The sequence below is a fragment of the Salmo salar genome, chromosome 05 (assembly GCF_965601325.2).
Source record: "Salmo salar chromosome 05, fSalSal1, whole genome shotgun sequence".
In the NCBI taxonomy this organism is placed as follows: Eukaryota; Metazoa; Chordata; class Actinopteri; order Salmoniformes; family Salmonidae; genus Salmo; species Salmo salar.
In genome coordinates this window covers 26,180,610-26,205,007 of record NC_138295.1, presented here as the reverse complement: position 1 = coordinate 26,205,007, position 24,398 = coordinate 26,180,610, and the positions used below count along the sequence as shown (strand labels likewise).

Below are 24,398 nucleotides of genomic sequence, written 5' to 3'. Positions count from 1 at the left end.
GACTTGGCAATAAAACCGGTTAGCATGGTTTACTGTGCGTTTGTGACATGATATGATAACGTGACGGGGCTTTAGACTTTTAGGCAAATTACAAGTCTGTAAATTGTAGGCCTATTTGGTCATTCTGCAGTCTAATAACGTGCCCGTATGAGTTTGATAAGGACAGTGACTCACCTCAATCCATTTCTGCGCTTCTAGAAACGCGGGCTCCGAGGCCGATTCGGAGAGGGGATGTCGCTGGTGTGGTTGTCCTCTATCTGCAGCGGGACTTGCCATTTGCAAAGCTGCTCAGTGTTAAAATAGACCAACAATAAATCTACAACTGTAGGCTATTGGAAAATCCTCAGGCTACAGCCTCAGCACCTGACGGTGAAAACCCGATAATGCCGTTTATTTATTTTTACTTGACTTGCTGTGTAGTCAGTCTCCCCCACTCTCCTTCGGTCTATGTCTCAAACCTCCAGCACTACACGTGCAGCTACCCCCTGTAACTCCCGTGTGGCCTACTGGGACTGTGGACCGAGTCGCCTCGCTCACACCGCAATATGAATTGCATCAATGTCTAAAAATACACCGAGCAGTGCTGCTGTGCGGTCAGCCAATGCAAAGACAGCAAGCAATTCCATCAGCCACTCCGGATCACACAGCCAGCTTCCCGACAGCAGCAACACAGAGCAGTGAAGAGAATTATCATTGGGTGTGTTCGAGCAGTACGCCTAACGAAGGCGAGTGAAGTTGGGGGAGGTGCATCTGTAATAGCCGAAAGACGGACACTGCAAGGCTCAGATGAACATATCAGTGTCAACATAGCTGCTATTTTAATTAAAAAATATATATATTTATAGATGTCAAAATAAACTTTTCTATACCCTCATATCACACACTTACAAACTGAAAACATAACGTCTGTACAATGAATTGGTTAGGAAGAGGTCTCAAATATGACTTTTATTTGTGTTCCCTGTTGCTTTTAGAATAACAGCAAAGCTGGTTCCTGTTTCAGTCCCTTCTTTTACCCTCCTAATGATCGGTTGACAAATAGTCCCTCCCACAATGCAGGTGATCGCTGCCTGGTGCAGTTGGTGAGGAGCAACTGCAGCGATATAAGGATGCACTATGCAGAATTCACTCCTCCATTTCCTGGTTGCTAAAATTGTAATTGTTGGCCTAATTTCAGTTTATGTGACAAAACAAGCAAGTATAGCATAGAGAATCATTGTACCATCTAAACTGCTGTGAATATTGTTTTTCATCAGTGGCGTGTATTCATGGCTGCCAAGGGAAGCCAGGCTTCCCCAAATATTTGACCAAAACCCCCCCAAAAAACATGTATTTCTTCTCTCTCTGTGTTTTTAGAATTTTCTGTAAATTCGCAAGTGGCTAAATCTCACCGGAGAAATCATCTGAGCGAGGGAAACACCACCCCTCTACGTGTAGCCCATGTATCTGATGCTGTCTGGACCAAAAGATTATGACATGTTGCGGCTGTAGCATTTCATTGATTGATGCCAGCAAGCATTTGGCTTCCCTTGATTAAAAAATTATAAAAGAATGAGCTGAGCTCAACTGTGGGTTGTCCTGGTGTAGCAAAACACCCCCCAAGGGAAACCAGTTTGGATTTGGCATCACACCAATCAAATCACATCCTAAGCAAAACATAATTTTAGTATTTGGTCCGCTTGTGTTGATGTCATGCAGTAGCTAGCTCGCTAAATCAGCTTTTTCCTCAGCCGTGGATGAAGATGGGGATTTGGACTTGTGGTTTTGACTTAATTCTCAGTACAGGCCAATGATTATGACGGCGATTCTGATTAATATGTCGTGCCACTGGCCCGGGAGGTTTGAAGTTCAATATTTAGTCTAGATGTAGCCTAGCCCTTTTAGTCTCACGTTAACTAGCTAGCTAACTTAGCTGGTTCATTGTTGCCCATGCAAGGAAGTTAGGCTAGCAAGCAATTTAGCTAGATAGCCTATGACAACAAAAACTAAAAGCATACTGTATGACAGAGCCATAGACTGTTTTGCCAACATGAAAGAAAGGAGGATGGCATTGGCGTTGAGCTACTCTCCAAGTACGGTGATTCCAACATTTATTTTTGCTAACAGACGCATGCACACACACATACACACACACACAGAAGATGGTACTAGAGGGGATGGCGGCCGTTTTATTGTCTCTAAACCAACCAAGCTATTTTGTTAGCTTTTTCACCTTATTTGTAACTTATTTTGTACATAATGTTGCTGCTTATTTTATACATAATGTCTCTTATGACTGAAAAGTGCTTCTGGACATCAGAACAGCGATTACTCACCTTGAACTGGACGAAGAATTTTTCTTTAATGAGTTGGACGAGAGGAATTTACTCCAGACACCCGAACAGGCCCTCATCCCAGTCATTCGCAGGAGAAAGAGACGGAGGTTTCGGAAGGAGATCGGGGTGCCTTGTGAGGATCCGGCGACGAGTGGCTAATCTACCTTTGCCATATGTCCTATTGGCCAGCATACAATCGCTGGATAATATAGTGGACAAACTACAAGCATGTATATCCTACCAACGGGACATTTAAAAACTGTAATATCTAATATTTCACAGAGTCGTAGCTGAACGACGACATGAATAACGAACAGCTGGCGGGTTATACACTATCGGCAGGATAGAACAGCAGCCTCTGGTAAGACAAGGGGTGTTGGTCTATGTATATTGGTAAACAACAGCTGGTGCATGATATCTAAGGAAGTCTCAAGGTTTTGCTCGACTATGGTAGAGTATCTCATGATAAGCTGTAGACCATACTATCTACCTAGAGAGTTTATCTATATTCTTCGTAGCTGTCTTTTTACCACCACAAACCGATGCTGGCACTAAGACCGCACTCAATGAGCTGTATATGGCCATAAGCAAACAGGAAAACGTTCATCCAGAGGTGGCGCTCCTAGTGGCCTGGGACTTTAATGCAGAGAAACTTAAATCCATTTGACCTAATTTCTACCAACATGTTAAATGTGCAACCAGAGGGAAAAAAACTCTAGACCACATTTACTCCACACACAGAGACGCGTACAAAGCTCTCCCTCGCCCTCCATTTGGCAAATCTGACCATAATTCTATCCTCCTGATTCCTGCTTACAAGCAAAAATTAAAGCAGGAAGCACCAGTGACTCGGTCAATAAAAAAAATGGTCAGATGAAGCAGATGCTGAGCTACAGGACTGTTTTGCTAGCACAGACTGGAATATGTTCCGGGATTCTTCCGATGGTATTGAGGAGTACACCACGTCCGTCACTGGCTTCATCAATAAGTGCATTGATGACGTCCCCCCCACAGTGGCTGTACGTACATACCCCAACCAGAAGCTATGGATTACAGGCAACATCTGCACAGAGCTAAAGGGTAGAGGTGCTGCTTTCAAGGAGCAGGACTCTAACATGGAAGCTTATAAGAAATCCCGCTATGCCCTCCAATGAACCATCAAACAGGCAAAGCGTCAATACAGGACTAAGATCGAATCGTACTACACCACTCGTCGGATGTGGCAGGGCTTGCAACCATTACAGACTACAAAGGGAAGCACAGCCGAGAGCTGCCCAGTAACACGAGCCGATCAGACGAGCTAAATTATTTCTATGCTCGCTTCAGGGCAAGTAACACTGAAACATTCATGACAGCATCAGCTGTTCGAGATGACTGTGTGATCACCCTCTCCGCAGCCGATGTGAGTAAGACCTTTAAACAGGTCAACATTCACAAGGACGCAGGGCCAGACGGATTACCAGGACGTGTACTCCGAGCATGCGTTGACCAACTGACAAGTGTCCTCACTGACATTTTCAACCTCTCCCTGTCTGAGTCTGTAATACCAACATGTTTCAAGCAGACCACCATAGTGCCTGTGCCCAAGAACACTAAGGTAACCTGCCTAAATGACTACCAACCATAGCACTCACGTCTGTAGCCATGAAGTGCTTTGAAAGGCTGGTCATGGCTCACATCAAAACCATTATCCCAGAAACCCTAGACCCACTCCAATTTTCATACCACCCCAACAGATCCACAGATGGTGCAATCTCTATTGCACTCCACACTGCCCTTACACACCTGGACAAAAGGAACCCCTATCTGAGAATGCTATTTATTGACTACAGTTCAGCGTTCAACACCATAGTGCCCTCAAAGCTCATCACTAAGCTAAGGACCCTAGGACTAAACACCTCCCTCTGAAACTGGATTCTGGACTTCCTCACGGGCCACCCCCAGGTGGTAAGGGTAGGAAACAACACATCCACCCGCTGATCCTCAACACGGTGGCCACTCAGGGGTGCGTGCTCAGCCCCCTCCTGTACTCCCTGTTCACTCATGACTGCACGGCCAGGCACATTTTACATTTACATTTTAGTCATTTAGCAGACGCTCTTATCCAGAGCGACTTACAGTAGTGAATGCATACATTTCATTTCATTTCATACATTTTTTTTTATTCTCCATACTGGCACGACTTCAACACCATCATTAAGTTTGCTGATGACACAAAAAGTCATATTAGCATATGAAGATACCATGGGATGAATATTGCTCAATTGTTGTTGTTTCTTGCTGGAAGCCCACTCGTGAATGGTATCGCGAACTTACAGAGAGTGAATTTAAGAGCGAATAGTGCCTAAACACAATGCAACAAGTTCACTGCTAAAGGAGAAATTCAGATGAGCAACATTTTTGAACATGCAGCATAGCTAACCTGGTTTGACTTTTTCCTAAGCAGAGTCATCCTTCACATTTCAGCAGTTTAAACCAATCCAGACAAGATATGATTGATCTCATGGAATCCAAATTCACATTAGATTCAGCTGCTGTAGCCTAAAGATTCAGTTAATGATGATTAAAAAGAAAGACACATCATTGACAAACACGTCATATTACACACCAAATTAATAAAACAATATTGCTTAGGCTAGTCAATGTATTTTATACTCAATAGTTTGTCAATAAAAGGAATTAAAATGGCATAATGGCAAAAAACAGCATATTTTCTTGTCCTCTACTGGCCTCTTCAGGAACATTGGTGAAATGAGGATATTTGAAAAGTCACTTTCCTCTTTCTCCCTGTCATGTCTCAAATCCTGGTGCACCTTTTAAATCAAACAGTTTGAACTGCATTTTGAAGCCGTATTGTGTCACCTCCAACTGGTATATCGTCCATATGAGGGGTCATAGCTCAATGGAGGAGCATTTGATTGCAGATCAAGAGGTCCCAGATTCAAATCCTGGTGCCCCCTTAAAATCAAGTTGTTTAAACTTGTATATGCATTTTGATGCCTATGTTGTCAGCATGAGGGGGTTTAGCTCAACGGTAGAACATTAATCTGATATAAATCTTCAATAAGTCTATTCAAAATACGTATTGCCTTAATTTAAATATTTTTGAGGCATTACAAAACATTGACTTGTTTTTAAACAAATGAAACTGAGCAGCTGGCGGATGTAGGGAACTGGATTGATCTCTGACCTATTTACTGTGAGATATTTCCTGTGGTTTAGCAACAATGATCATCAATTAGCTGGAAGAGCAGTGAATTTGAACAATGCTTAGCATGAGAAAATGAGAATGCAAGAAGATACAAGTCCACTCCACTCTTCAGTCAGCTCTTTAGACAGCAGGCGTTCTGCTCAGTGGAGCCGCTGTTTGAGACAGATATGATACCTGCAGTGAAATGTTAGCAAATTGATTCAAAACAAAAAACAGAAATACCTTATTTACATAAGTATTCAGACCCTTTGCTATGAGTCTCGACATTTAGCTCAGGTGCATCCTGTTTCCATTGATCATCCTTGAGATGTTTCTACAACTGAGGTAAATTCAATTGATTGGATATGATTTGGGAAGGCACACACCTGTCTATATAAGGTCCCAGAGTTGACAGCGCATGTCAGAGCAAAAACCAAATGATGAGGTCGAAGGAATTCTCCATAGAGCTCAGAGACAGGATAGTGTCGAGGCACAGATCTGGAGAAGGGTACCAAAACATTTGTGCAGCATTGAATGTCCCCGGGAACACATTGGTCTCCATCATTCTTAAATGGAAGAAGTTTGGAACCACCAAGACTCTTCCTAGATCTGGCCACCCGGCCAAATTGAGCAATCGGGGGAGATGGGCCTTGGTCAGGGAGGTGACCAAGAACCCGATGGTCACTCTGACAGAGCTCTAGAGTTCCTCTGTGGAGATGGGAAAACTTTCCAGGACAACCATCTCTTCAGCACTCCACCAATCAGGCCTTTATGGTGGCGTAGCCAGACGGAAGCCACTCCTCAGTAAAAGGCACGATAACCCACTTGAAGTTTGCCAAAAGGCACCTAAAGAATCTCAGACCATGAAAAAATAAGATTCTATGGTCTGATGAAAACAAGATTGAATTCTTTGGCCTGAATGCCAAGCGTCACGTCTGGAAGAAACCTGGCACCATCCCTACGGTGAAGCATGGTGGTGGCAGCATCATGCTGTGGGGAAGTTTTTCAGCGGCAGGGGCTGGCAGACTAATCAGGATCGAGGCAGAGATGAACGGAGAAAAGTACAGAGAGATCCTTGATGAACATTTGCTCCAGAGCGCTCAGGACCTCAGACTGGGGCGAAGGTTCACCTTCCAACAAGACAACGACCCTAAGCACACAGCCAAGACAACGCAGGAGTAGCTTTGGGACAAGTCTCTGAATGTCCTTGAGTGGCCCAGCCAGAGCCTGGACTTGAAACTGATCAAACATCTCTGGAGAGACCTGAAAATAGCTTTGCAGCCACGCTCCCCATCCAACCTGACAGAGCTTGAGAGGATCTGCAGAAAAGAATGGGAGAAAGTCCCCAAATAGAGGTGTGCCAAGCTTGTAGCGTCCTACCCAAGAAGACTAGGGGCTGTAATCGCTGCCAAAGGTGCTCAACAAAATACTGAGTAAAGGATCTGAAGACTTATGTAAATGTGATATTTCAGTTTAGATTGATGAGGAGAAAAAAAACAACAGTAAATTTCAGAATAAGGCTGTAACCTAACAAAATGTGGGAAAAAGTAAAGGGGTCTGAATACTTTCCAAAGGCACTGTATACACCTGTGTTAGTGCAGGTAGGACTGATGTACACCTCTGTTAGTGCAGGTAGGACTGATATACACCTGTGTTAGTGCAGGTAGGACTGATGTACACCTCTGTTAGTGCAGGTAGGACTGATGTACACCTCTGTTAGTGCAGGTAGGACTGATGTACACCTCTGTTAGTGCAGGTAGGACTGATATACACCTGTGTTAGTGCAGGTAGGACTGATGTACACCTCTGTTAGTGCAGGTAGGACTGATATACACCTGTGTTAGTGCAGGTAGGACTGATGTACACCTCTGTTAGTGCAGGTAGGACTGATGTACACCTCTGTTAGTGCAGGTAGGACTGATATACACCTGTGTTAGTGCAGGTAGGACCTGATATACACCTGTGTTAGTACAGGTAGGACTGATGTACACCTCTTTTAGTGCCGGTAGGACTGATATACACCTGTGTTAGTGCAGGTAGGACTGATATACACCTGTGTTAGTGCAGGTAGGACTGATGTACACCTCTGTTAGTGCCGGTAGGACTGATATACACCTGTGTTAGTGCCGGTAGGACTGATATACACCTGTGTTAGTGCCGGTAGGACTGTTATTCTGATATACACCTGTGTTATACTGATATACACCTGTGTTAGTACAGGTAGGACTGATGTACACCTGTGTTAGTGCAGGTAGGACTGTTATTCTGATATACACCTGTGTTAGTGCAGGTAGGACTGATGTACACCTGTGTTAGTGCCAGTAGGACTGTTATTCTGATATACACCTGTGTTAGTGCAGGTAGGACTGATGTACACCTGTGTTAGTGCCAGTAGGACTGTTATTCTGATATACACCTGTGTTAGTACAGGTAGGACTGATATACACCTGTGTTAGTGCAGGTAGGACTGTTATTCTGATATACACCTGTGTTAGTGCCAGGTAGGACTGTTATTCTGATATACACCTGTGTTAGTGCAGGTAGGACTGTGTACCCTTGCGCGGTGGACTGATACGACCCCTGTGTTAGTGCAGGTAGGACTACAGCTGCGTCCTCCATGTCTCCATGACTGATATACACCTTAGTGCAGTAAGGACTGTTATACACTTGTGTTAGTGCAGGTAGGACTACAGCTGCATCCTCCATGGCCCATATCGAATTGATCTTCCACTCTCCTTCCTTGTACACCTCCAGTGTACCTGCACAGCGACTGCCTCCTCTCACCAGTCTCACATCATCAGGCTGTGAGCAGGTCTTGGCAACAGGATTGTCAGGTAAACAGGTGTGTTCTTCTCTGGCTGAAGTGCTACAGAGCAGGAGAAGAGACTCATTACCTTTACACTGGAACTCTGTAGTCCAGGTTGGACCCTCACCTTCACCCCCCCCCCCCCCCCCCCCCGTAGATCTGAAGGAGCCCCACAGCCAATCTCCCAACAGACTACCTCTGCATCCTGTGAGTTAAAGTCAGCTTCATACACTGAAGCCCACTGAGATCCAGACTGATTGGACCTCCACTCTCCCAGAGCATAGACCAGCTCCATTCACAAGCCTCACAAACTTCGAACAGACCACATTGGCACTGCTCTCATCCCAAATACTCTATGTCACTGTGCATTTGACACTGCCCAAGAGTAGACTCAATGCCAAGACAAACAACTGATCTTACTTTGCGCCCTTTTCCAAATTAAGGACCTTTAGGTGCATCAACAGGATGCCCACAGCCCAGCTGTCCACACATCACCTTGGCATTTGTCATTTGTCATGCCTCTACATGCTCCCGTTCATTCTTCTTGGTCAAAGACCTCCACTGTCCCAATGCAGGAGCTGGTCACATTCACCAGTCTGACTGAACCAAAGGCTGGTGGCTAATCTGAGGAGACACAAACACACAGGTCATAATCAGTAAATAGACAACTGGGCTGTGGCTCTACTGTTTCAAACGTAGCGCCCTCCACCTTTGTAATCAAGCAGGGAGACTCATTTATCTGCACTGACACTGAGCCTGCACTCTGGGAGGGTAAAGCCTATTTGTCTGGAAATTCTACCCCATCAGCTGAGAGAGTCCTGCTGCAGCCTGATATATCCTGGACTGTCTCAATGGGAGAGGCTTCTGGTCACCAGGAGGCTCCTTCTTCCTCATGCGCAACGTCTCCAACAGATTCCAGACTCAGCCAGCTGTCAATTACTCTGCTGCCTTCCTCTTCCCTGCTGCAGACGACTACCACCAAGGGAACTACAGCTGTGTTTACGGGAATGATGTTTTCTCTCAAAACTTCTCCTCTGAGCCTAAGCTCCTCTCCCTCACTGCTTCAGGTAACTGAGAATGAACCAGACTTTTTGTACTTTGCCAGATTTGGAATGATTTTCCACAGATCGATCTGATGATCAGATCAAATTGTCAAATGTGTTTTTATTCCAGCCTCTCCTCTGACTGCTTTCACCATCAGACTGGTCCACGTTAGTGACGACCACCAGGGCCCTCTAGCTGTACTTCAACACCACCAGGAGGCAGAAGAGAGAAGAAGGGGAGAGTGTGGAAATGGTGTCCCTGCAGGGGAGAGCTGAGGTTGGGCCAACAGAAGAAAGGAGAGGAGATGAGAAGGGAGTAGACGAGAGTAGGCGAATGCTTTCTAGAATGCTTTGAGATTATTCTCATTGTCAAATAGTTTAAACCTAAGGTTAGTTAAAACCTGTGTTGTCCTTAGTTTAAGATTGAGTGTTTGTCGACTTTCTAAGTTCTATCTATTGATTGATTGTTTTTTGTTTAAATTGTTGTATAGTTAGGACACATGTATACATTAGTTTTTGTTCTGATGACTAAATGGAAGCTTTGAGTTCAATCCAAACGTAAAAGGACAGAGTTTTCATCAGCGTTTCTATGGTGTTTCCACTTTTTATGTTTTTAATTTGACGTGTGGTTACTTGGAAACTAATTGTGAAGAGACTTTTCATCATAAGAAATGTTTATCATTGTTTTAAATTGTTTACATGGAGTTTTGTATTTCATTTTTCACATATTAATAAACTTAGCTAATAATGTCGATCTCTACAGTTGAAGAAGCATCCAGTCTCTTTTACTACTTTTGTAATCGGCCTGTTTTTGACATGCTTTATCTATCATAATAAAAAACTATTTTACTTGAGGAACGCTCTTGTCTTTTCAGGAGAAATGTGGAGAGTGTGGTGAGATAAGGATACTCAACTTGATGAGTATGTTTTGAGACCAGGGGCGTCATTTGGGTATGGCAGGATAATGCAGTCGCCATACCCTAGTTCAACACCAACAATTTAAAATATGCTACTAAAATCATAAGGGAAATTCCCCCCCACCCCTCAAATCTAGATGCAAAATGTTTTGCTGCTTTGAGCTTGCAACAACACTCAAATAAAAATAATCTGAACATTTGCTGGCCCTGAAAATCCCTTTTAAATAGGCATATTTAGCTTGGTGGTATAGCTAACTAGTAGAACATTTGACTGCAGATTAAGAGGTCCCAGGTTCAAGAGGTCCCACTGGTGCCCAGTGGAGTAGCGTAGTTTTGCGGGGCCCCCTTGCTAGGTCCGAGCAAGGGCACCAACCCCTGGATATGTATTTATTTTGCCATGGGGCAGAGAGAAAAATGTGCAGTTCTATAGCTAATCTCATGATATTTTACACATTTTGCCCCCATGAGGCTGAGAGAAAATGTTGCTGTTTTAGAGCTCAGGGAGATTTGAAAGACGGGACAATATATTTCCGAATATTGACCCCAAACAATCTTAAGGGTGCTAGCCATCAGTGAAGGTACTCAGATACTCAAAACATCAGCCATCGCCAGCATTGTGGGAGACTCTATAGTTAACCAATCATTGGGGTGTTTTTTGTTTGACCCACACAAACGTCAGAGACGTCATGCCCATAGGGGGCACGTGCCCTTAATATGTTATTTTTTTTAAAGTAAAACATTTTTTTCTCTCTTTGTAAAATTACTAGACACTTCTTTTATTTTATTTTTATGATGTTAGCTTTAGCCAGCCCTACCAATAAGCCATTTCAGGCTATTAATCAAGTTAAAGTAGTTAGCTTGTCTAACTAATTATCTTAGCTGGCATGCCTGCTGGCAACGTTGAAAAGCAAGCAATAACTAGATGTACTGAATAAGACTCACATTCCTGTCTATCTTTTACCCAGATTTTAGCAGGGATGCAAAGAAGCATATTTTGTTTATTTTTAAGTCCACCGTCAGAAGGATACAGACAGCTCAAGAGTTATGCTTAGATATTTTTAGTACTACAACTAGGCCTTCTAAACTGTTCAGTAACATGTTGATTATTTGTGTATTTTCAGTAATGTTCAGTAACATGCTGTATGTATTTCTATAGGCCTATTGTAAATTAGTATTATTGTAGCATCACTATCTTTATTGCAAATATAAATACAAACACAAACAGAATGTTAGACTTTATATTCATTTCACAGAGGTAATGAACTGCCCATTGATCAGCACAGCAATTGATAAAAAGTGTTTCTAAGCTTATGTCAATATTACACAGGTAAGCTAGCAGTTACAGAAATCAGGAATGCAGACAGGCTCTAGGCTTTTTTTTTTCTTCTTCTCAAAAAGTTAAGGAAATACAGGCAGGTACCACATTGCTACAATACAAACAGCTCACTCAATCAAGCCTGATGGTATGTACAAAAGCAAAGCTAGCTTTCATTTAAGAAAAAAAGCTTGATAAGGGTAGTGGAATGGGATAATGTCTTAGTGTGGTGTAAAGAATCCAATACTTTACATTGTATGCGGTACAAATCACAATCAGGAATTGGGCTGCTTGTGAAGGTTTGAATCCTAAGCAACCTGCATACGTATTGAGTACAGTTACATGTACACAATAAAGTGATTATTGTGGATAATCAGATTAATATAATAGTTCGATTAAAACGTTTACATGCTTTCCCTAATAAACGAATTCCCTAATAATCCTGTTTACATGGACACATCTGAAATAGGGCTACCCGATGGCACTCTGATAAATGCAGAAAATCACCAATCAAAATGAAAGTTATACCACAGTGACCATGTTATTTTTGGTAAGCATATTTGATATTTGAGTTCGGACATATAAAGTTTGTGTGTGAAAACTTTTGGGTTTCTGAATCGGTGTAGTATAATTACATTTACGTCATTTAGCAGACGCTCTTATCCAGAGCGACTTACAGTAGTGAATCCATACATTCCACAATTTTTCCCCCCCGTACTGGTCCCCCGTGGGAATCGAACCCTCAACCCTGGCGTTGCAAACGCCATGTTCTACCAACTGAGCCACACGGGACCACACAGGAATGCATAAGACTCATACATTCAGTTGTTCCGAACTCACTTCACCGGTACTAAAGATGGAGGCTCGCTCGGCTGCGCACATGCGCAAATCAAATACACTGCTGGAATGCCGATGAAGGTGTTACATGTCCTAATAAGTTAAATAATTGTGATTACGGTTATGGTTCTAGATTGCAGGATAAATCAGTTTTAGGTCCTTGAAAAATGCAAAATTCTCCAATTTACAGATTTGGGGTGTATGACACCCCTGGTGAACGTGACCAAAGACATGACTGAAACAGGAACCAATTTTATGTAGACTATACAGTGGATAGGCTATATACAAATTCATGTGATATTTGGAGCTCTCAGTAATTGATTGTATGTTGAACACACATATGATTTCAGTTTGTGAATGTGTGATATGAAGGTTAGAGCCATGTTTATTTCAACATTATAAAGAAAAACTTTGATTAACAGTGGCAACACTGCCATTCTGATCTGAGCGTTGTCTTTGAAACACCACATTAGTGTCCGACTTTCAGCTGTTGCAGATGCACCTCTCCTGACTTCATTCATTGACTTTCATCTACAGTCGGTTGCTTTCGGATTACCACTCAAACACGCCCAGAGTTTCTGCAGAGGCAGCACGTTGGCTATGACCCAGTGCAGCAAAGCATCATGGGTCATTAGACATAAATGAAAGGCCCAGTGCATTCAAAAATGTGATTTCCCTGTGTTTTATATATCTTTCCACACTATGAGTATTCAGTGAAATTGTGAAAATAATGATAATGCCATTTTAGTGTAAGAGCTGTTTGAAAAGACGCCTGAAATTTCAGCCTGTTTTGGTGGGATGGAGTTTTGGCCTTCCATGGTGACATCGCCATGTGGTAAATTAGTTAACAGACCAAAAGTTCCCAACCTCTACCAGGGATTGGAACCGGTTCAGGGAACACAACAGGAAACCGGAAAATAACGAAATATTCAGAATCAGAACCGGGAACGAAAGGGATCTATTCTGTTCTGGAACAGAACCGTATTTTAAAAGCCTGGGAAGCGCTTTTACGTCCCGGGCCTTTTTTTCAGTCCCACAAAAAAAACACAACAGAGCGCCTATGCAAAGCCCTCTCTCTGTCACTCAGAAACATCTTCCAGTGTCTTCCTGCCAGTGTGTGCGCATGTAGGCTACCTGCTCTACCCCCCCATCCTCCGAAGCATAAACTACTGTAGCCTCTCAACTTTACAAGCATGATTCAGAAATGTTTAATTAGAGAATAATGCATAAACTTTTTCAATGCTAGTTAAGGATTCTGTAGTCATCACATTTCACATTGGATTTATTAACTACAAAAAGGTAAGATGTGTTTTTAATTCTGGTGCTGCTCTGCACACACAAGTGTGTTAGCTAGCTAGCTCTAGTGCGCTCCATAGCAAGCTGCTCTATCCACACTGTTTGGTGAAGTAATTAAATGTAGAGCTAAATAAATAAAAAATGATGATTTCAGAAGTTTAAAAAGGAAGAGAAAATAACAATATAAACTAGTACTTTTTTTGGTTCAAAGCGTTCAGAACTTTCTTTTGCAGGTCAGAACAATGGAACAGAACCCCCCAAATAATGGTTCTGTTCAGAACTAAACAAAAGGAAAATTATTTTGGTTCCAACCACTGCTCTCTATCAATAACAGCAAATGTTTTGTTTCCCTTCCACAAACAAACCAATTATTGTTTGAGAAATTGCTCTTTGTTAAGAAGCTAATTTGGTTTCTTTTTGACCATTTTAATTGAAAACAATCACAGTAAAGTACTTCATTGTTACCAAGAAATGATTAAATATTGAGATAAAAACAGCTGCTTTGGACCTTCTCCAGCGCGGTAAGCACATTCAAGGATGCTCTACATCCAAGTAGATTGGGGAAAGTTTACTGATCGCATGAGGATATTGAAGGTTTAATAACCTTGGAAGCTCATTCAATCAAGAGGCCTGTGGAGATTGGAAAGACAAGGTGTTTGCTGTTAGTTGTCGGCTGTTCCCAGTGATAGTGATAGGTACTTTACACCTTTGAGACAAGAGGCTGCTGGTAACCTGACGTTGATTAACGGCGTAGCCTTGTAACGTGTCATTGTGCTCAATGACCTTTCAGCATCTGTGCAGAACCGTGGTATTTTTTTGCTTCAGGGATGTCAGCTAGAATGGTATAGTCAGAAAAGTTTTGGGAATATGTTTGATTGAGCTAATTATTTGGATCAGTAAGTGCTTGGGGGACGATTGGATTATCTTTGAATAGACGTACATAAATACACAAATATCTTCACAGAGCTACAGGATTTTTGTTGTTGTGATTAGTGTGTTTATATAGGCCTACACCTCATCATTTATTTTGGGTGTGTGTCTATCAGGGTGTATTCATTACTTCATTACGCTGATTCTGTTGCAAAACGTAATGAATACGAACCCCTGTTGTCTACTGTTCATATTCAGATCGTCTCCTCAACAATATCAATGATGACGATTTTGTTAAACATTTCTACATTTCAAAATATTCATGTTATTTGTAAGGCCAAAACAAGACCTCGTAATCATGTTTGCAGTAATTAGATATAGAACATTTTAGATCATGGGTTTCTGTTAAATGTTTTGCAGCATTCCAACAGATGGCGCTGTTGAAATATGGAAATGTTTGTTGGATATTTGCCACTACTACAGTATTGGTGCATTTCCAATCAACCAAAAATACATATTGTGTAGGAGATAGGGTTGTTTAATACATTGGCGCCTTTGTTAAAAAAAAAACACTTTAAATTAAGTGAAATATGTAAACATATGTCAATTTGCCATTGACACTAATCAACATTCTAAAATGCTGGGATTCATTAATGTCTGAATGTTTGTATCTGTTTATAATGTTTTTTTTATATACTTTTTGTTTCCAGATCATCTTCAGACTTTAAGGGTAGATGAAGTTAGGGAATATTGTATTGTATAAATATTTATAATACTGCCCCTTTAAAAGGCTGGAACTGCAACACCTCCCCTTTCACACAGAGGATTATGTCATCATGGTTTCCCCCAGACTCTGGACAAATGATGCTGGGAGTCGCTCAGAGGGAGTTTTTTCTCCTATCGCTCTCTCCTGGCATTTGCTCGCTCCATTAGTGAGGTGACAGTGGCTGGGGGAACGGATACTCTGTCTCCATCTTCTCTCTCTCTCTCTCTCTCTCTCTCTCTCTCTCTCTCTCTCTCTCTCTCTCTCTCTCTCTCCTCAGCTAATTCTAACAGCAGGGATGTAGTCCTCTGTCTCTTTCAAACTTCAGCACCGGCTATGCTGTGAACTCCTTGGTGACCACTGCTGATTCTATTGGGACCTTTTTCTTCTCTTGCTCTTCACTGAGCTTGTTTGAGAGGATCTATACCTTAATGAGTTTGGAAGGGGAGGTGTTTGATTTCTCTCTATAACCCGGTGGAACTACGGGACCATGGCCATGAAGGAAACCATTCTGCCCATCAGCGAGGTGTCCGCCCCGTCCCCGCCCCCGACCCCAGAGGTGGTGGAGCTAAATGTGGGTGGCCAGGTGTACGTCACCAAGCGCTCTACCCTGGTCAGTGTGCCCGACACCACCCTGCACGCCATGTTCGCCCGGTGCCCACCGCGGGAGCTGCCGAGGGACAGCCGAGGTCGATTCTTCATCGACCGCGATGGCTTCCTGTTCCGTTACGTGCTGGACTTCCTGCGAGACCGCCAGCTGGTGCTGCCCGACCACTTTCCCGAGCGCGAGCGTCTGCAGCGGGAGGCTGAGCACTTCCAGCTGGGCGAGCTGCTGCGCCTCCTGGGGCCCCGCGTAGGTTCCAAGCAGGGCTCCATGAACGATGAGGGCTGCCACAGCGACATCGAGGAGAGCTCGCAAAGCAGCGAGTACCCTACAGGTCGAACCTCGACTTCCTCAGACAAGAGGTCAGGGTTCATCACCATCGGCTACAGGGGCTCCTACACTACAGTGCGAGACAACCAAGCTGACGCCAAGTTCCGACGAGTGGCACGGATCATGGTGTGCGGACGCATCGCCCTGGCCAAAGAGGTGTTTGGGGAAACACTGAACGAGAGCCGGGACCCCGACAGGCCGCCGGAGAAGTACACTTCGCGGTTTTACCTCAAGTTCACCTACCTGGAGCAGGCATTTGACCGGCTTTCTGAGGTGGGCTTTACAATGGTGGCGTGTAACTCCACGGGAACAGCCGCTTTTGTCAACCAGTACAGGGACGACAAAATCTGGAGCAGCTATACGGAGTACATCTTCTTCAGTAAGTGACTTCTCACCCATTCAGTAACATACATATTGGATAGGTGGGTCCAACATGTTTTCTCAGGTTTTATAAGTATTGTGTAACATTTTTCTTTACATTTGGAAAGATTGAACAAATTGCCTCTCTCTGTGGTTCAAAGTAATCCAATTACCAGCTTCATCACTTTCCTTGAGAATACCCTTCCTGTGTGGTCCAGCAATGATGGCCGCTGACCCCGGCAAACATGGATGCTAGAGTCAGCATGGGTTTGAATCCGGGCCCACTGCCCTTTGACTCACCCTTCCCCGTCTTTCAAACACTGTTCTATCTCTTCAATAAAGCTCATAAATTACGTAAAGAATGTGGGACTGCCCCACCCTCCCTGTTTCTCTCATCAGTTGGAAATGTTTTCCAAATCACAGCTGGTAGGTAAAAGAGAGAATAGATTAAAGGGAAAGGTGTGTGAGAGTAACATACAGTTTCATTGTAAGAAGAATGATTGAAGGGCTGTAGATACAGTGCATTTGGAAAGTATTCAGACCCCTTGACCTTTTCCACATTTTGGTACGTTACTACCTTATTCTGAAATTGATTAAATAGTTACTGTTTTCTCCTCATCAATCTACACACAATACCCCATGACAAAGCAAAACATTTATTTTTGAAATTTCTGCAAATCTATTAGACATTTTAAACTGAAATATCACATTTACATAAGAATTCAGACCTTATAATCAGTACTTTTTTGAAGCGCCTTTGGCAGCAATTTGACAGCCTCAAGTCTTCTTGGGTATGACGTTACAAGCTTGGCACACCTGTATTTGGGGAGATTCTCCCATTCTTCTCTGCAAATCCCCTCAAGCTATGTCACGTTGGATGGGGAGCGTGGCTGCATAGTTACTTTCAGGTCTCTCCAGGAATGTTCGATTGGGTTCAAGTCCTGGTTCTGGCTGGGCCACTCAATGACATTCAGAGACTTGTCCCGAAGCCACTCCTGCGTTGTCTTGGCTGTGTGCTAAGGGTCATTGTCCTGTTGGAAAGTGAATCTTTGCCCCAGTCTGAGGTCCTGAGAGCTCTGGAGCAGGTTTTCATCAAGGATCTCTCTGCACTTTGCTCCGTTCATCTTTCCCTTGATCCTGACTAGTTTCTCACTCCCTGCCACTAGAAAACATCCCCACAGTATGATGCTGCCACCACCACCATGCTTCACTATAGGGATGGTGCCAGGCTTCCTCCAGACATGATGCTTGGCATTCAGGCCAAAGAGTTCAATCTTGGTTTCATTAGACCAGAGAATCTTGTTTCTCATGATCTGAGAGTCCTTTAGGTGCCTTTTGGCAAACTTCAAGCAGGCTGTCATGTGCCTTTTACTGAGGAGTGGCTTCTGTCTGGCCACTCAACCATAAAGGCATGATTGGTGGAGTGCTGCAGAGATGGTTGTCCTTCTGGAAGGTTCTCCCATCTCCACAGAGGAACTCTGGAGCTCTGTCAGAGTGACCATCGGGTTCATGGTCACCTCCCTGACTGCGGCCATCTCTTTGAAGAGTCTTGGTGGTTCCAAACTTTTCCATTTAAGAATTATGGAGGCGAATGTGTTCTTGGGGACCTACAATGCTGCAGAAATGTTTTGGTACCCTTCCCAAGATCTGTGCCTCGACACAATCCTGTCTCAGAGCTCTATGGACAATTCCTTCGACCTCATGGCTTGGTTTTTTGCTCTGACATGCATTGTCAACTGTGGGACCTTATATAGACAGGTGGGTGCCTTTCCAAATCATTTCCAATCAATTTAATTTACCACAGGTGGACTCCAATCAAGTCGTAGAAACATCTCAAGAATGATCAATGGAAACAGGATGCAAAGGGTCTGAATAGTTACAGTGCCTTGTAAAAGTATTCATCCCCCTTGGAGTTTTTCCTATTTTGTTGCATTACAACCTGTAATTTAAATTGATTTTTATTTGGATTTCATATAATGGACATAAACAAAATAGTCCAAGTTGGTGAAGTGAAATTAAAAAAAGTACTTGATTTTAAAAAAATAATAAAAAAACTGAAAAATGGTGCGTGCATATGTATTCACCCCCTTTGCTATGAAGCCCTTAAATATGATCTGGTGCAACCAATTACCTTCAGAAGTCACGTAATTAGTTAGATTGCACGCAGGTGGACTTTACTTAAGTGTCACATGATCTGTCACATGATCTCAGTGTATATATACACCTGTTCTGAAATGCGCCAGAGTCTGCAACACCACTAAGCAAGGGGCACCACCAAGCAAGCGGCACCATGAAGACCAAGGAGCTCTCCAAATAGGTCAGGGACAAAGTTGTGGAGAAGTACAAATCAGTGTTAGGTTATAAAACATATATGAAACTTTGATCATCCCACGGAACACCATTAAAGCCATTGTTAAAAAATTGAAAGAATATGGCACCACAACAAACCTGCCAAGAGAGGGCTGCCCACCAAAACTCACAGACCAGGCAAGGAGGGCATTAATCAGAGAGGCAACAAAGAAACCAAAGATAACCCTGAAGGAGCTACAAAGCTCCACAGCGGACATTGGAGTATCTGTCCATAGGACCACTTTAAGCTGTATACTCCACAGAGCTGGACTTTACGGCAGAGTGGCCAGAAAAAAAGCCAATGCTTAAAGAAAAAAAATAAGCAAACATGTTTGGCGTTCGCCAAAAGGCATGTGGGAGACTACCCAACCATATGGAAGAAGGTACAAAGGTCAGATGAGACTAAAATTGAGCTTTTTGGCCATCAAGGAAAATGCTATGTCTGGTGTAAACCCAACACCTCTCATGACCCCGAGAATACCATCCCCACAGTGAAGCATGGTGGTGGCAGCATCATGCTGTGGGGATGTGTTTCATCGGCAGGGACTGGGAAACTGATCAGATTTGAAGAAATGATGGATGGCTTGAAATACAGGGAAATTCTTGAGGGAAACCTGTTTCAGTCTTCCAGAGATTTGAGACTGGGACAGAGGTTCACCTTCCAGCAGGACAATGACCCTAAGCATACTGCTAAAGAAACACTCGAGTGGTTTAAGGGGAAACATTTAAATGTCTTGGAATGGCCTAGTCAAAGCCCAGACCTCAATCCAGTTGAGAAACTGTGGTATGACTTAAAGATTGCTGTACACCAGCAGAAACCATCCAACTTGAAGGAGCTGGAGCAGTTTTGCCTTGAAGAATGGGCAAAAATCCCAGTGGCTAGATGTGCCAAGCTTATAGAGACATACCCCAAGAGATTTGCAGCTGTAATTGCTGTAACTGTATTTTTTTGTCTTATTTCTTGTTTGTTTCACAAAACAAAATATGTATCTTCAAAGTGTTATGCATGTTGTGTAAATCAAGTGATACAAACCCCCAAAAAATCTATTTTAATTCCAGGATATAAGGCAACATAGGAAAAATTTGAGGTGTGTCTGGGGGTGAGGTGCGAGGTGTGTCTGGGGAATAGGGAATGAAATGGGGGGGGGAAACAGCCAAGGAAGTGCAAAAGGTCAGTCAAATCTAGATTGGAACAGTCTAATCAATACAAATAAATCATGACAAAGAGGGGTGTGTGTGTGTTTGTGTGTATGTATGTGTCTTTGAGTCTGCATCATGTGTGTTTCTATGCCTGCACAGGTGTTAATGAAGACAAAATGGCCAGTCTATATATTGACCGTATACAGTTCCAGACATTTTGTTCCCTGACTTGTCACCCTTTTTCACTCTCCCGGTCACATGTCCCTGCTGGTAACGAAGAATTCGGGGCTGAGTCCCTTTGGACGTGAAGGCTTTGACAGGAGAGAGGGTAGGCTTGAACAAGCACAGAATATATTTCAGTTTTATTAATACACCACCAAGATATTATTTGGATTCCTTTTTAAGCAATGGAGTCAGTACAAGATCAACGACATCTACAACATAAAACACAGTTAGATTTTTTTTATGGAGTAAAATACTTGAAATAGACCAATGGGGAATGAGTCCAAACCGGTGCTAACATTCAATAAAAAGATAGGCTTGTGAAAATTAGCTCTATCATGCCAAGATATGGCAGAGAGGGCTCAGAGGCATCGTCTAAAAATCTTCCATGGGAGGTGTTTTATTTTGAAGGAAGTACAGATGCCAACATAACAGATGTAGAGTATGCGAGAACACTCCATTGGTGGGGGGCGACATATCTGACATATCAATGCATCTTACCCCACTCCCTGTGAAGGCACATGGTACTGTTTAACACTTTTGAAAGTGCTAGACGGTGTGAATATGCAGGGGGGTAATGGATGGGGTGACGAAGCAAAAGTGCTGCGGTGACATCCGTGAAATTCAAGGTCAATGGTAGCCGCTGACAAATGCCTGTCTGGCTCAGAGGTTGAGGAGGCTATTTCGATTGGGTTATTTTCATCTAAACTTTTCCTCCTCCCGGTGGACGTGTTGGCATTGTTGTACACACTTCTCACTTCTCTCCGCTGAAGCTCATCCGTCTGTGTGATCCTGCTTGGGTCTTGCATAATTCATTAGCTTCTCTGCAACATGGAATTGTATTGATATTTATGAGGGATCAAGCTTTTATTCCTGTACGATGTTGGAACATCACTGCCATAACAAGCAGATTTTTTCCCCCTGTTGAATACAGTATAAGCATTGAGCTGCTATTATGCTTAAAGATCGGCTAACTCCTCAACATGTGTTTTAATTGCATTCTGCTGTTGTTCTAAAGATCATTTGATACGCTTTTCATGACAAGGAAACGCTAGATAAGCCTATAGGTACCATAATGGCATGTTACAGTATATTCAATTACAACAATAACATAATAAAAATTAGTCATTTATATTATATTTATATTATATTAACCATGTACATTTTTTTGGGAGCAGGCACATTGTTTGTTAGCACATGATGAATATACCATATTTATGCTTCCAATGTATTCTATACTACAATATCCAATTCAACACAGATATATAGTACATTCGGAAAGTATTCAGACCCCTTGACTTTTTCCACATCTTCTTACGTTGCAGCCTTATTCTAAAATGTATTCAATAAAAAAAGAAACTCATTAATCTACATATAATATGACAACCCGAAAACAGGTTTTTTGAAATGTTTGCACATTTATTAAACAAAAAAAACGGAGATATCTTATTTACATAAGTATTCAGACTATTTTCTATGCCACTCAAAATTGAGCTCAGGTGCATCCTGTTTCCATTGATCATCCTTGAGATGTTTCTGTAACTTGATTGGAGTCCACCTGTGGTAAATTCAATTGATTGGACATGATTTGGAAAGGCACACACACCTGTCTATATAATGTCCTACAGTTGACAGTGCATGTCAGAGCAACAACCAAGCCATGAGGTCGAAGGAATTGTCCGTAGACCTCCGAGACAGGATTGTGTCGAGGCACAGATCTGGGGAATGGTACCAAAACATTTGTGTAGAACTGAAGGTCACCAAGAACACAGTGGCCTCTATCATTCTTAAATGGAAGAAGTTTGGAACCACCAAGACTCTTCCTAAAGCTGGCCGCCCGGCCAAACTGAGCAATCGGGGGAGAAGGGCCTTGGTCAGGGAAGTGACCAAGAACCTGATGGTCACTCTGACAGAGCTCTAGAGTTTCTCTGTGGAGATGGGGGAACCTTCCAGCAGGACAACCATCTCTGCAGCACTCCACCAATCAGGCCTTTATGGTAGTGGCCAGACGGAAGCCACTCCTCAGTAAAAGGCACATGACAGACCATGACAGCCCACTTGGAGTTTGCCAAAAGGCACATTAACCCATTCTGTATACTCCCCTTGTCTTAAGGGGAAAAATTATCAGCCTTCACTAAACCCCTAAAATGAAGCAGAATTTGAATTTTAAACCCCAAATCTATTTTGCATGAAGAAACAACCTGTCATTCATCACAAACTTTGGGAATATCTGGGTTTTCCCTCTTCACAATGCAGAAATACTGCATTTAATTAGTGGACACCACTCGTTTTTATTACAACACACCTGGCATAATTGTTTTCTTTACTAAAGTAGAGGTTTATTATTATTATTATTGCTAAAGGTACGGCATAGGTGTAAACATACATTTTATTAGCAAGAGATAGCACTTGTATAGACTAAGAAAGTAGCAGAAATGTGCAGAAAGTAGTTATGAATGCAGTTTATTGAAGGGAAACAATAACAGTCTTCAACATTTTTGGCTACATAGTGATATATTCTTATATACTGTACAATGAGGAATTCAACTACAAAATACAATTCTTCTCCCATTTTTTGAACCATTGCCCCCACCCACAAGGTGTATAAACAACAACAATAAATAAGAATAAGACAAAACAAAAGCATGAAGAACATAAATCAATCAACTCTAATTAGCACATGTAGGACAATATGCAAGTGTGTGTGCATGGACTTTGCAGATGTATTTCTGACATGTGCAGCTCATAGTACTTGTTTTACAGGCCTTCTTTGGGGGGCAGAATTGGCATCGCCCCCTCTAGCCTGCACCAGCTGCAGCCTCAGGTGGATCAGGACAAGATTCAGCCCCCTGAACAGCTTTCACAAGCGCTGCAGATGCTGCTGTGTGGGGGAGGCACTCCCTTTGAATGTGTGGGGTTACACGCGCCTTTCCTAGCTGTTCCAGGAATGCCCTCCTCTTGTCCTGCTTATCAGGCATCCAGGTAGGGTTGAGCTTGTTCCATATCACAAAGGCATTGTATGAGGACACATCAATGATGTTATGAAAGATGACCAGGGGCCAGCGGGCAGTCATCCTCCTGCAGCTGTAAGTTCCAAACACCTGGTCCAGGTTGTCCACGCCTCTTTTGATTTGGTTGTAGTCCAGGATGATGGCTGGCTTCCTGTCCTCACGATCACTGATCTCAACTGTTTTGAGCAGTGTGCTCAGGAGGACCACATTCTTGAGAAAGAAACTAGAGTGGTGGTGGGGGTGAAGGCAAACTTTGATGAGAAGGCCTCTCTCCATCTTGTTGCGAGGAGTGCAGGGGGGAGCTCAGGCTTGTTCTTTCTAACTGTGCCAACCATTGTGATCTTCCTCTTCAGGAGCTGCTGGCTGAGTTCAATCAGTAGCACACATAATCTACATTTCTCATTGTGTGTGTGTGTGTGTGTGTGTGTGTGTGTGTGTGTGTGTGTGTGTGTGTGTGTGTGTGTGTGTGTGTGTGTGTGTGTGTGTGTGTGTGTGTGTGTGTGTGTGTGTGTGTGTGTGTGTGTGTGTGTGTGTCTTTGTGTTTTTTGTGGTGTGTAAATGTTTTTATAACTGCTGTGTCAAAAATGACTCTAAGACAATCTTTGTACCCTGGTGGTATACAGCTTTCATGGAAATATGAACAAAGGCGATGTTTCACTTTTTCTAATGTTGGGGTCACTCTAGTAAAGTCATCAAATTTAAAGTTGATAAAATATCATTTAGGGGGTTTTCTCTGCTGTTAAACATAGTAGCGAGTCATTTTTTACCCTTAAGACAACACAAGGGTTAAGACTCTCAAACAATGAGAAACAAGATTCTCTGATCTGATGAAAACAAGATTGAACTATTTGGCCTGAATGCCAAGCTTCATGTCTGGAGGAAACCTGGCAGCATCCCTACGGTGAACCATGGTGGTGGCAGCATCATGCTGTGGGGATGTTTTTCAGCGGCAGGGACTGGGAGATTAGGTAGGATCGATGGAAAGATGAACAGAGCGAATAACAGAGAGATCCTTGATGAAAACCTGCTC

At 42.9% G+C, this 24,398-nt stretch overlaps 2 protein-coding genes across 8 annotated transcripts in view; one reads left to right on the top strand and one right to left on the bottom strand.

Annotated features, from left to right (window-relative positions):
* The window catches only part of LOC106604545 (LIM and calponin homology domains-containing protein 1), a 157,154-nt gene extending 156,467 nt beyond the window's left edge, over positions 1–687 (bottom strand). For 6 of the 7 annotated variants that reach the window (XM_014199288.3, XM_045718015.2, XM_045718018.2 and 3 more), the window contains exon 1: positions 175–686. In XM_014199288.3, coding sequence (XP_014054763.2) covers positions 175–276 — 102 coding nt within the window. In that variant the 5' untranslated portion in view covers positions 277–686. Of the gene's footprint in view, positions 1–174 lie in introns of all 7 variants that reach the window. The other variant, XM_045718017.2, reaches the window with a different exon arrangement.
* A 14,777-nt stretch (positions 688–15,464) lies between these two features.
* The window catches only part of LOC106604547 (BTB/POZ domain-containing protein KCTD8), a 36,344-nt gene continuing 27,410 nt past the window's right edge, over positions 15,465–24,398 (top strand). Inside the window, exon 1 of the mRNA XM_082975114.1 lies at positions 15,465–16,665. Within this exon, the coding sequence (XP_082831240.1) occupies positions 15,843–16,665 (823 nt within the window). The 5' untranslated portion in view covers positions 15,465–15,842. The remainder of the gene's footprint in view (positions 16,666–24,398) is intronic.